The 13,758-nt window shown below is 42.0% G+C and overlaps 3 protein-coding genes and 1 non-coding gene across 4 annotated transcripts; 3 read left to right on the top strand and 1 right to left on the bottom strand.

Moving 5' to 3' along the window:
* Positions 1-774: 774 nt before the first annotated feature.
* LOC120446628 (target of Nesh-SH3) lies at positions 775-2,116 on the top strand. The gene is made up of 2 exons (XM_039627688.2): positions 775-1,146; positions 1,214-2,116. The coding sequence occupies exons 1-2, from the start codon at positions 907-909 to the stop codon at positions 2,036-2,038; spliced, it is 1,065 nt and encodes a 354-aa protein (XP_039483622.1). The 5' UTR covers positions 775-906; the 3' UTR covers positions 2,039-2,116.
* Positions 2,117-2,511: 395 nt separating this feature from the next.
* LOC120444919 (SAM50-like protein CG7639) lies at positions 2,512-7,093 on the top strand. Its single transcript, XM_039624913.2, has 5 exons — positions 2,512-2,695; positions 5,273-5,816; positions 5,882-5,993; positions 6,055-6,613; positions 6,670-7,093. The coding sequence occupies exons 2-5, from the start codon at positions 5,308-5,310 to the stop codon at positions 6,819-6,821; spliced, it is 1,332 nt and encodes a 443-aa protein (XP_039480847.1). The 5' UTR covers positions 2,512-2,695; positions 5,273-5,307; the 3' UTR covers positions 6,822-7,093.
* LOC120444918 (SH3 domain-binding protein 5 homolog) lies at positions 3,056-13,562 on the bottom strand. Its single transcript, XM_039624912.2, has 4 exons — positions 12,992-13,562; positions 5,138-5,200; positions 4,895-5,072; positions 3,056-4,833 (listed from the first exon to the last, which is right to left on the bottom strand). Exons 1-4 carry the CDS (start codon positions 13,031-13,033, stop codon positions 3,683-3,685), a joined length of 1,434 nt encoding a protein of 477 aa, XP_039480846.1. The 5' UTR covers positions 13,034-13,562; the 3' UTR covers positions 3,056-3,682.
* On the top strand, positions 10,507-10,588 carry Trnal-aag. Its single transcript has one exon. It is a non-coding gene; the product is annotated as a tRNA-Leu (tRNA).
* Positions 13,563-13,758: the final 196 nt, after the last annotated feature.

A 13,758-nucleotide genomic window follows, 5' to 3' on the forward strand; every position in this document is an offset into this window, starting at 1 on the left:
TACAAAAAAAAATGTAATATATACTATGTATACGTATATGTACGCAAAAAGTGCTGGATTTCCTTTTCATTTGTTTTCCACACACTAGACAGACATCCGAGTTGAAGTCAAAATCAGACAATGTTCCCTCCATATGGCTCCACATTGGTCAAAAAAAAAAGGCATGCTTACAAATGGCGCAGCCCCCGGCTGCATAAGCGATGTCATTTTTTGGATTGCCCTATTTTTTTAGGTGGCCTGCGAATCATTTGCAAGCGATTTAATTTCAATTGCATGGGCGTTAATCAAAGGAAACTAAAGCCAACACGAAAAAAAATGACAAAGAAAATGAAAAAGCTGGTCCACTTATTCGACAATGTAAAAGAAAGGAGAGAGATACTATTAATAGCAGCAAAAAATGAACAGGAGCATTTTAAAAAAATCTTTTCAATAATTTCGATCCATGGGCTAAAACACCCAGACAAAAAGTGGTATACATAGCGAAATAAAAAAGTTCTTTTATCTCTGTCATTTCTTTTGAATAAACTGAAGTAATGCATAAGCGTAAATGATCAATATAAAATATATTTAATTATTGCATACCATTTCTTTAAGCAGTCTAAAACTAACCAAAATAATAACATATCAGTTTGGATATCACTTCTTCCCAAACGAATCTTGAATCCAGACACTTTCTTATTTAAAAAACATAATCTCTTTATGACTTATTTGATAAAGTTTTAAATTTGCGCGCGCAATAAAAAAAGTACTAACTGCTCGGTATTTTTACGTCAAATTGTATACCAAATAAAAGTCAATGGCATCTATCGGGTTTCAACGTCCGGCCACTCTACTCGAATGCAAAAACAAACTGTAGTAATTTTTTAATACCATTTTCCCCCCTTGGCGCGAATTTGCTGAAAAGAAATGAATGGAACGCGCAAAATCAAGTCCATGATGACAATTCGACTCGGCGACGTGCTGTACGACGATCAAAAACGCCTTCTAACGCTGTGCCGCAGCTGCGAATGCCACTTTATGACGCTCCAATCGTTCCAGAGCCACCTAACCGAATGCCCCGGACTAAAACACATAGTAGCGCCGAACGAACCGCTCGCATATGATGACGCCAGGCGGGAAACGAGGGTGGTGAATGGCAGGCAGGAGGTAGGCAGCTAAAGAGGTTCCAGTAGCCGGCGTTGTCCTAAAACATTCTACTCCTCACTTCTTGTAGCTTCACATCTACGACCTGGAGGCGGTCAAGAATACGAGCAGCACCAGCAGCGCCATCGACTGGGAGGCAGAGCTGGAGGACCCACGCTGGTACAGCGACCCCAAGCCCACTGTACAACCCACAGCAAAGACCAATTCCAAGGAGAATATAGTAAAGGAGTACCTAGTGCAGCTCACCGAGGCGTCTCAGGAACCGGAAGTGGTGCCTGCAAAACGCCAGCGTAACCTTAGCACCTCCCGCCGTCCCATTCTGACCACCCAGCAGCAGCGTAGATCCCGTGCCAGCCTTCCTTCGGCCCAACCGCCCACGGCGAAGACGAAAAAGGACACCATCCTGGTGCCCAATGTGCTGGAGGATCTAAAACGGCTGCAGGAGACGGAGAAAAAAGGAAGGATTCCAGTAGTACCACCAGCTGCTCATCGTACATCTCCTGAACGTCCTGTGAGGTCATTGCAATCAGGTGTCCCCAGGGCAACGCAGTCAACTTCTCAATGGGTATCCAAGAAACTTTCTTCTACATCGAGGCCTGATGTACCAGCATCTTCAAGGATATCTGAAGTGCCACCTCCTCCCAAGATATCTGAGAAACCTCCGCCCCCCATAACAACCAAAGCAACTCCTCCATTGGAAAGCCAATCCATGGATGGCACCCAAAAAATCCTAAACAAACTCAGGGCCTGCGGTGTGCAGGTAAAACGAGGAAGTACCCATTTAAATGCGACTGCCGCGACTGAGCTAAATCCAACCAAAAATCAAGAGACCTTGGACATTATGCGAAAACTGCAATCCAAGGGTATCAGATGCACCAAAGTCAAAAAATCGTAGGGCTGTTAGTAATAATTGCCGTAGTTTAAAGATTGTACAATTAAATGTGCCTCTGGAGGCGAGGAATTAGCAATATAACTTAATTTATTATTAATGGAGTTTATTAAATTGGCATGTAACGTTTACAACTCTAAAATAAATGCAGTTTCTCTATTATCAATTATCTTAATTTTTAAATATTCATGCGCCTTCTTTGGTATTTTTGGGCCAACAGTGTGACCGTTTGATTCGACAACGCTATCGGCCTAATATATCGAGTATACATTAGAGGTGGCCACTTAGCTAAGTTCCTAGTAATTTAATTAAAATTAACTACCCCATAAGAAGGACGTAATTATGTGTTAGAAATAAAATCGGTTTAACGAGGGTATTTAAAATTCTTAAAGACAGTTATAACTTTTTTCTTTAAAAATTGTTTACCACTTTTAGCTTTTTTTATGTTGCCCATTTATGCCGCTGTGTAGTTGGCATCACTGCGTAAGAAGAAGAAGCAGCTTGTTGATTTTCGGTGCGGCACGCGTTTCAGTCGAAAGTAATTGGGAATATTTGTGCTTGTGCGCCTGGTGTCATATATTTTGTATTATTCGAATCTCCGCCGAATCCAAATCCAAAATTCGCGTGTGCCCAACCACCTGCCGAGGCGGTACCAATTCAAAGGTAGGTCAGCTGATGGCGATTGCGGCCAATTCGGGCTTACATAATTTGGGGACAGAATATTTATTTTGCCTCCTTCGATTTGACAATGCAGCGAAAATGACATCACTTCGAAATTTTTAGAATCACTCGCGTTTTGCCCTGTGAATTTTATAATATTTGCCATATTTCGGCTGCAGTTGCATCATTGAATGCATACCATAAGTTTCGGTCTCTGAAACCATGTACCAACTCAACAAACAAATATTTCTTAACAATCTGGGTAATCCCATTGGTGAAGCTCTTATAATTTGAAACACATTTAATTTCCAATTAATCTATAAATAGAAAAAGTCCATATCCAGCCAGTAAAACACCGCTCAATTTGAATTAGAATGCAGTTTTATTCTCATTTCAAGTTTCAATATTATTTCTATTTCAAATACTTTTAGTTCACATTCCGTACTTTACTCTCGGGCACCGAACAAATCTAGACCATTTTCCTTTTATTAATCCACTACATTTAGCTTTGAGAGTTTCACACTTAGTTATCTAATTGAATTCGTTACATTTCGACACTTGTTTTTATTCAGAGTTTCATTTTCGTGGTATTTTTAGGCTAAACTACTTAGTGCATGTGCCCATTTGAATTAAATTAGTGAGTCTACCTGGGTTTATTAGTTTAAGGTTTTAACATTAACTTAAAGCTGCTTATTGTTTGCATATCATCCAATTCTTTTTCTTTTTGCTCTCTCGAATCACAAAACATTTACATAGTTAAAGTATTAACAGTGAGAAACATATACGGAGACATTAGATTAGAATGTAATCAACATTTATACGAAAATAGTTGGTGTTTATATCCTGTAGGTGTAGGTGTAGACTTATCGATAGTGGTGCACATTTAAATGCGGCGTTTAACGTTTTACAATTACTTCATTATTCATTTAATATAAACAAATCTGATATGGGGCTGGCTGAAAATGTCTCCTCTGGCCCCCTAGTTGCTCACTATTCCAGGGAGCGCCTGCGCAGCGTCTTGCGCACTCCACCGATGGCAGCACTGCTGCGATCCAGCAGCTCGTTGGACAACCTGGCCAACAGGGGCAGCTCCCGCATGGAGACGTTTACGGAGGGCAAGGGCGCCAGTTGCTGTTGCAGCTTCTTAATGGGCGTGGGCGGTGCAAGGTGATTCAGCTGGTGGTGGGGTGTGACTGGCAAGCTGGCGGTGGTGGCGCATTGGGTGACCTTCACCTCGACCACATCGCAGTGGCGTTTCAAGGCCTCAGCGCCCAATGAATCGGGTCGCTGTTCGCTGGACTTCAAGCGGTTCGTTTGCTGTCTTTTGGCTGTTTCCTTGAGCATCATCAAGTGGTCCAGCTTGTCCACCGTGGCCTTCAGTTCATGCTCCCACACATCATTCTGCTGCTGTCCATCTCCGCCCTCAATGGGACGCACTGCCAGGATCTTGACCTTCTGTCGTAGGGCCTCCAAATCGCGTTCATCTACTACACCCCTGAGTTCCCCGGCTCCCGTTTCATCGTAGTCGCAGGCATCCTCCTCATCTTCAGTTTCGGCAGCCGCTTGGGGAGTTTTTGCGCCCAGAGACATCTGGCTGCCCGCTATGGAGGGATAGTCGCACTTCTCAAGCTCCAGCTGGAAATCCGGCAGTGATGGCAAGGCACTGGAAGTCGGCGAGTTTAACTCGGCTCCCACACCCGGCTCGCGGGGTCCTGGTGGAGTGGGAAAATCTCCCCTCTGCCTATGTATATCCTCGCTGATCCTCTCCAGATTACGTAAGGCCGTGGAATAGGTGCTCTTAGCACCTGCCACCTGCTGCTGCAGCTCCTGAATGCGGTTTTTTTGTGTCTGCAGCTGGTCCTGACACACCTGCTTCTCTTCGAAGTACGGCCGCGACTTGTTGATGCTCCGACGAAAACGATCCTCAAGCTGTTGCAGCTTTTGCTCGGCGGCGTTGAACAGTTTGGTGAGCCTCTGGTGCTCCGCATGACAGTCGGCTTTCTGCGTCTCGGCATCCATCACCTTCTGGGTAGCATGGTTAAGCATCTCCTGCCAGGCATTGTCGAACTGCCATTCGTGCGAGTTGGACATAAAACGCTGCTCAGCAAGCGCCACCGTCTCCTTGGCTGCGGCATGGATTTCTATAGCAGAAAATAAGGATTCGTAACTCATTTTCCTCAAATTATTTTCTTATATACTAACCATTAGCTCGCTGAAACTTAACCGCTGCCTTTTGACATTCGATTTGTGCCTCGCGTGCCTTGTCCAATGCCTCGTAGTAAGGTCGAGCCTTCTCAATGCAGTTGCCCAACTTCTTGGAGGAGACTTTAAGGCGGCGTGTAGATTCATTCAACAGGATGCGAAAGGTGGAATTGGCCTCCTAAACAGAATATTAAGGAATATTATTAGGCTACTATATTACAAATAAAATGGTTATAGGCTTGCCTCTAGCTCGATCTCTAGCTTATTAATCTCATCGGTTGCACTATTGAGATTCTCCAGTTCAATCTGCAAAGATAAAGAATGTAAAATTAGTATAAAGATTTCATTTTATATTTAAAACAAATATTATTATTTCAGAATTTGCTTAACGCCTGCCCACCGAAGACAGCAAGATGCCCAAGTCGGGTCGCGACGGAGGAGCACCCAAGGACTCCAAATACGACCTGAGCAAGATCTCAGCGCGCGTGGATCGCGTGAACGTCAGCGGCTTGCTGCGCACCCACAACGACTATGTGATGAGGGCGGCAGATGGCCTGTTCAAGGCGAACAACTTTCAGGATCTTATGCTGGAGGCCATGTCCACCAAATCGTATCTGCACGAGCTGGGCATCTTCAAGGATGTGAGCGTGCACATTGATGTTAGCCGTGGAACGGATGCCTCACCACAGGGCTACGAGGTTACCTTTAAGGGCAACGAAATGTCGCGCATGATGGGTTCGGCGGGCACCGAGATTGGCCAGAACGAGGGCTCCCTGAGAACCGAGTTGACTATCCCCAATATTTTGGGACGCGGCGAGAGCATCTCACTGCAGGGCAGCTATAGCAGCACCAGGGCCAATGATCTGCAACTGAAGTTCTGGAAACCCTTCTTCCACACACGCTTCAAGGAAAATCGACCTGAGTAAGGGGCTCTTTTCTATATACATATTTGTTTATTTTTTATTAACAGTTGATCTTCTTTTACAGAATGTCCTTTAGCATTTTTAGGCAAACCGATAGGTATGACATAAGTTCATTTAAAAGCACCAACTTGGGCTACTTGGTGGACTTCTCGGCGCATACCATGGTGGGAGTTGATGTAAGTACAGAAAACTCTCATGGTAACCTTCATTTTAAAAACTTTTTTTTTTAATTTTCAGTTGACGCACTCGCTGCAGTATGAGAACTCCATCAGAGACGTGGGATTGCTCAACAAATCAGTGCCCTTCGCCATACGCGAACACTGTGGCCCCAAATTGGCCTCTTTGCTGCGCTACTCCGTGGTCTACGATAATCGGGATGGAAACGTATTCCCCACCCGCGGTGTTTTGCTTAAATCAGTTAACGAGTACTGCGGATTGGGCGGCAATGTCGCCTACACCAGCAGCACTGCCCACGGAGAGTTGAATGTGCCACTGTTTGCCGGTTTAGTGGCCCAGTTTTGCGGTCGTGTTGGAGTCGTTAAGGAGACTAAAAATACCACCCAGCTGCCTATTAACTCGCTGTTCTACTGCGGTGGTCCGTTGACACTGAGGGGATTTAAATTTGGAGGGGCTGGTCCAGTGATTGATGGCACATCCATTGGAGCACAGACTTTCTGGTGCACGGGAGCTCATCTGTGGGCACCGCTTCCCTTTGCCGGCGTGTTCAAAAACCTGGCCAGCCACTTTAGAATGCATTTCTTCTACAACATTGGCAACAGCAATAGTTTCAGCACAGGTTTGTACAACTTAAAGCAATCTATCACTGGGCATTAACTATAATTTTCCTTGCAGAAAACATGCGTAGTGCATTTGGAATGGGTCTGGCGGTTAAGCTAGCCGAAAGAGCCCGAATCGAACTCAACTATTGTGTGCCAGTGCGACGCCAGAACACAGATAATGTCCTGAATGGTTTCCAGTTTGGCATTGGTTATGAGTTCGTCTAGCTGCCCTCTCCCCCGCAACTATCAACTAGATGTAACACTAGCAAAAGCCATGAGAGTCACAACAGCCCAGTAAGAAACAAATCCAAATTCACAACATTTGGCTGCCCTGTCCGTAGTTTCGAGCGTTTACAGATTCTGTTTCGTATTTTTGTCAATGCATTTTATTTTCCTCTGAAAATGTATTCGTGGTCCAGCGATCATTTAAGTAGTTCCTAAGGCGTGTACATACGTAAAAGCGAAAGGTTAAACAAAATATAAAATTGTTAAACGAATGCGATGTTTTAATGAAGTAAAAATTGGGCACGGTATATGGCGGATTATTGCTGGTGTAGCTTAAAATTCAAAAATATGACAAAACCAGAGACTTTATAAGGTAATAAATTCGGAAATAAAATTAGTCTGATAATTTTAGATCTTAGCCCTGAAAATTCACTTGGGTGATCTTATCTATGGTTGATTTATTGTCCAATTATTGGCTATATAATTTAGCACGCACTGCCATTAATGGGCATCTTAAAAATGCAACCTCTATGTATAAAATTAGGTACAAATTAAGTGCATGTTTCCTTTGGAAATGTCAGTTTGGTCGTTTGCGGATATCATGGCAGACAGCCGGTGGATTTGTGTTCATGGATGGGTGAACCGCATGCGGTTACAGTTTTTTGTTAGTGCTTTTGGGTTTATTGGTTTTTTTGGAATTTAAGTTCGGGACCCACGGCAGATTGTGGTCGAGAAACTGGTTTTAGTTATGTATAATTGTGGCTCGTTGTGTCTGCCCCTTTTTTTTACGGCAGCTTTTATTAACGCTGTCCTAGTTTGATTTTTATCGTGTCCGCTCAACATTTCTCCACATCCCGGACATGCGGACATGCATAAAGTGAAGACGAGGGCGGGGTTTTTGGTAAGGGCATGCTCGAGTTGCCTCTGTAATCGAGATTGATTTAAGACCAAGCCAAGTGCGAGCGAACCTCTGAAGCTCCGAAACCGAGAAACCGGTTTCTCGTGTAAACAAACGAAACCAGTTTGGGCATCCGGCGCAGATGAACACTTGAACACTTCAACACTTGAACTTTCCAGGAATTCTGCGGCCCAAGGAACTTGTTTCGTACATTTCGCTGCATTTGCCTAACGATTGGCTAACGAAAAGTTCGCTTGTTTGCCCTTCACTTAGCAATTTTTCATGCAGCTTAAAGGGTTTAGATAAAATTTCCGACAGATGGTATATAAACATCCCGTGTTTCCCAGTGTTTCATAACTATATATTTCTTATCGCCTCTACCCTTTTCATGGAGCATATATGTATCTTCTCCAATGACGCACAATTTAATGGGTAAATACCATAAAAACACTTTCTTACAATGCGATTCAATTGTAAATACTGGCAAAAAAGGCTAACATATTTACTCGCCAAGGCAGCTGTGTGTGGCTGGCCGCAAAAATATTTGATTATCATCAAACAAACAAAAAAGTATTGTGCATAAATTAAATGTTGAAATGACGACGCAAATTGAATAAATATTTTCTCAACTTCGCCTTTAGGCACTCAAATGCAATTGGGGTGAAACGAGTGTGCAAACTTGATTAATGTATGCAAATAACCTAATCGAAATATTCTCGATAAAATTGAACTAAAGTTCTTGTATGCTGAATTTAAGGAAATTGAGCAAACATAGCTTCAGGCTTGAACCTTTCCTTCAGTTATTGATTTTATGCGTTGTATTTAAAGCTTCCAACAGGGTCAAAACCAAATGGAACGAGGCTGGCCCCAAAACTTTACCAAATCACGCGATGTGCGAACTGCTTGCGTTGCGCTCGTTTTGCATTCGTCAGAGTTGCGCTGCCAAAGGGCGTCTGGAGCTCAACTTGAGTCACAGACTATGAATAAAGCCAATCAAATGCGAAAGGTTACAGCCAGAGGTGCGTCCCTTGGCTAGGCAACTACTACCAAGAGGATGACGTGAGTGCGACTCGTTAGGATCCAAAACAATTCGACAGACATGAGGGCGCCGCCCACACTTTGCAAAATCGAGGATGACGCTTGTTTGCCTAGTAACACGTAAGTTTACAGCAAACAGCGCTCATAAATATACAAAACTAAATTAGATTAGGAAATATATGGATTTTCAGTTTCGAATTCGTTGCTACTGCAAGTTCTGCGTCGATAGATAACAAATATTGTTAAATTACTTAGGAAAATTAGTAGTAGCAGGATGTCTTTGTTTGAATTTGCGCCTTTCCACCCTTCAAAGCCAGCACCACCCAAGCCCATTATTAGATATCCCTGGATGAGGTTATTAGCTTGTCCCAGCCACTTTCCACGATACACTCCCTGCTTAGGACACCCCTTTGACCCCGACACTCACTCCTGTTCCGCTCGGAGTTCCACCAGTTCCGACAGTTCCGCCGGTTCCGCAATGACGCCAGCTGCCCTTTGTGCCGGTGGCGTGATGCCGAATAGGTCGACCTGACCTACATCTGCTGGGGACAGCTTTCTCCCTTTCTCCCTTACTCGCCTGCTCCTGCCAGTAGCACCCCACTTCGCTGGCCAGACTTTGTCAGAATCGCAAACTGGAGAAACTGTAATGGAAGCCCACATAAAAGTGTACATCGACTTGACTTGCGCAACAAAAAAGAAGGAAACCTCAGGCACTCGTAGGACATTCAACTCAAGCGGAAATAGACGTCATCGGCCAAAAAAATAATGCGACAATTGTATGTAAAAAACCGCAATCCACGGGAAAAACTAACGAAAGTGGAACTGCTGGGAAAGTCTTAGCTGGTAGGTCAAAAAGATGGTTATATAAGGGAAAACTCGACGGCGATGCGTGAGTGAATGTCTGACGACCCGAAAATTAAGTCAACGTAGCTTGACGATTGCAATTGACCGCATAAAGTTTGTGCTTTTTACTTTTTTAATTAGACTTGTGTCAACTTCGTCAAAATGAACGACAACGAGCCACATAAATCAGAAAAGCTTCTGTGTTGAATATGATGTGTTTTTTGTGTGGAACTCGTGTGCCTGACCCACTTTGACCAAATTATTTTCAATTGCTATGCTAACTCAAATTCTAAACTTTCTCTTCATGACCAAGCAATTGAGATCAAAGGTCAAGCAAACTCAATTTGGGTCCAAAGATATTTTATAAAGCTCTTCACCTTAGCTGCAACTACAAGTTCATGACTGATAAGATTGCCCCTTAAAAGCGTATCTCTGCTGATTTGATAAAGGAGGAAATGACTGCCTAGGTTCAACTACATAAATAAGCGCAATCATTGAATGTCATTAACAATTCCGACGACCAAACAAAGCCGATCCAAACTGAATTCATTAGGCTGAATATGTATGGAAAATTGAGTGCGGTAACCGCTCGTCGAAAGTCGCAACTGTGTTGTGCACCATTGACTATAATGATAATGATAGTGATGATGATGATGATGGTGATGATGATACTGATCGATGGGGAAGCCTGGGGGATTGCACCCGCGGAAAGGTTACAAAACGTCCAGTTAATTGAGAAAGTAAACCTTCTGAAAGAGACAGTTTGTTTATGCAAGTGCGATCTCAGCTGCTTTTGAAATATTTATTATTATTTCCTACAATTGTTATCGTAATTTTTGCTATAAATATTTTAACTGTGAATATAGCACTTGCGATCAGAAGCGCTTCTGACCGTACGCAATTATGGGTAGCGTGGCCGAGCGGTCTAAGGCGCTGGTTTAAGGCACCAGTCTCCTCGGAGGCGTGGGTTCGAATCCCACCGCTGCCACTTAGGATTTTTTTTTTAAGAGAAAGTTGTAGCTTTTTGGAAACGCAAACAAAATTAAAAGTAAATTCAATAATAAATGAGAGCAAAGCTTATTCATCAAATCTGAACCGTGCGGAGTAATATTAAATGCAGTTTTTATCGGTTGTTATATATGAACTTTGGATTGCCTATCTTGCGATATCAGCACAATTTCGTATTCGCAATAAGAGATAAGCATGTGGAATATCTTATACACTTTGGGAGACACCTTATAAATATATATAATATATACATATCGTTGACTCACTTAGTGAACACGATTTTCTGATTCATACATAACGCCTCGATAGAGTTCTCTAATTCGCGACACCAGTACTCTCACCTTGCCGACGTAATCGTTAGTCATTTTTAATTTTTATCAAATTCATATGCACATAAAGTTTCCTTTGCTAATCTAATTATCAAATGGGGCAAGGCTACTAATTTATTTTTAAATTGCTACAAAGCATTTCCCACTCATTTGTATCGTAAGAAAAGGCCCCTTTGTTTTTTAATAAAGTAATTATCATCTAATCGATAAGTGACGCAATGATGGGTATTGGTCTGAGATTAGAAAGTTTGGGACCCGCAAAACAAATCCGTATACGCAAATGACAATATATTTGAGTTAACTGTCGCGTGTGGTATTGTTTACAAAAAACATCTGTTAAGGCACACGTTTTTGGTTAAATAGACTTTGCGAATATTCTTTGTCTATTGTTTGGCGTCATTAACTTGAAAAATCTCTTTAGATAACGAATTTTGCACGCGCAAAATAAAAAAAGAAGAGAAGCAAATGCTCATTGATAAATCATTGGCAAATCAATGGCGAGAAAACAACAAAGTCGGCTTGTCGAAAGAGGAAGTCGAGCATAAAAAACATTGAGAAAGAAGGCAAAAATAGCCGGAGCAAAATATTTCGCGTTTTTGGTAAAATACTCTTATAGCATGTTCGCCTGCCCTTCCTAGAATTCTTAACCGGTTTCGGTACAGTTTTGTGTTTTGTTTATAGAGGCGCTCTAATGATTGTTTATAGACAGAGTATCTTCTACACACTTTCCCATACACATACATACATACATACATATGTACATACGTACTTTCGGACATTATCGACGTATTCAATCTAGTCACATGCCGTCTTTTGCGGTTCGAAATCAAATTGTTGTTAATGACTTTGCGCCGCGTGTGACGTCTCCCACTAGGTTTTGCATTTAAAAATAGAAATTATTGTAGCTCTACAGTGCATTGTAGCTCCCAGTCCATCTGGGGGGATTCACAATGGACATAGAGTTCTGATTTAGTCTTTAGAAAAGGTGTTGTTTTCGATGAGAATAACGATTTTTTCCCATTGGGGAAATGATCACAGCTTAGGAACATTTCTATAAACCAAATCAAATTTGTATTCTCACAGACTCGTATTTTTCCTGCCCATTTAAGGCCATTAGGCGAGTGCGCGACTATTTTGCGTAGTTGAATGAGCAACATACATATGTATATAAGTCTTGATTTATGCAAACTGCGACTTGCGCTTCAAGACACTTTTCAATTGTCTGTCTTACACAACAAAATATGAATAAAATACTCGAAATAAAAACAAAGGCGTGTTTGTTTTTGCTTTTTGCTGCTTTAACTTGCGTGTGCGCTTTGGTATTTCCATTTATTAAATTTGTATGCATACCTCCTCTCTCCCGAAAATGCGAAGAGATGAGCAAAGAAGAAGGGGCGACGATAAAGAGCAATAACCAAGTTGCACTTGAATTTCATTTAGGTACCGAGTTCAAATCCGTTGCGGCTCACAAAAACCCAATTTACTGGGAAGTGCGTGGGATTATTTGACACCCTGTGATCCCTTTTCCTGCATTTTGTATTGTTTTCGGTTTCACAATGCATATTGAATCGTTTCGTCGGAAAAGGAAACTTGAAATTTGCTTAAATGCCTCATAAATTGATTTTCTGTGTCGTTTTTGCTGTTGTTTTTGGAAATCAACAAAGCGTAAAAAAGATTCACGCAATAAATGAGTAACGAAATGGAATGCAAAAATTACTGTTTCCTATTCCCAAAATACAGAGCTCTATGTTTTTTGTTTGAATGAAGAGATTTACATGAACATCGAAGAGAGGGCAGGTGCACATTTATAAATTTGGTACAGTGAACACAATTCACCCTATCCCGTGTAAGCACTGTACCAAAAAAAACTGCACTGCATAGCAGAACAGGCGATAGAGAGAACTAGCAAACAAACCAAAAACAAAGCAGCCCGATTTTTGTTATTGTCATTAAAATACCGTTCCATTCAGTGCCAGGTACGAAAGAGAAAGACAGACCGTGGGAGAGAGGGGAAAAAAAGGAAGGACAGCAGGCAAATTGCCAAGGAAAATCACCTGAATTTGAGGATCCAGTTCGCCGTCTTCTGCACTTGACATTTTCACGGGTTTTCACTCAATTCGTTCCAAATGCAAATATATCGCTAAACGCGTTAATTTTCACTTTTCTGCAGCCCGCTTTTCAATTGAAAAACGCTTTTGCATTTCACTATTTGATCTCGTTGCTGCACACACACATCCCACGACTATCAATTTGCCAGATCGTTTGTGTGTTTTGTTATTCTTTTTTCCTGTGTTTTTTTCCAATATTATGTAAATTGGTGTTGGTAATTTTAACTGGCAATTTGCTATGCGGGTACAGCAGCAGTATTAAAACAAATATTTCATTTTGCGTTTTATGTTTCACAACGAAGTTAAAGGCGAATAGGGAGAGGGACACACGGCGATTACATTAAATGTGTACAAAACGAACGGTACAAGTGGACAGGGCACGCGGCTTTTCACCTTCTTCTCCGCTCGGCGCACCTGAGATATTCAATTAACTCGCTTATAAATGCTAAACTATCCTAAAAGTTAAAGACGCGTCCAGACGCGACGAAATGAGAAGCTGAATTCGGTGTGACCGAAGCGCAGTGTTACCAGGGGGTGAAATGCTGAGCAGCAGCTGCTGATTTATGCAGTTGGTATATTGTATATTTTTAGTATATTTTACAACTTTGGGGCATTGTTGCCAACTTTTTTCCAGAAAAAAATAATTTTAAAGAAATTGTATGCATTCCAATGTCCACTATGTTCTTATTTTTTTTATCAGTTTGATTTTATAA

Source organism: Drosophila santomea, chromosome 2R (genome assembly GCF_016746245.2).
Source record: "Drosophila santomea strain STO CAGO 1482 chromosome 2R, Prin_Dsan_1.1, whole genome shotgun sequence".
NCBI classification, from domain to species: Eukaryota; Metazoa; Arthropoda; class Insecta; order Diptera; family Drosophilidae; genus Drosophila; species Drosophila santomea.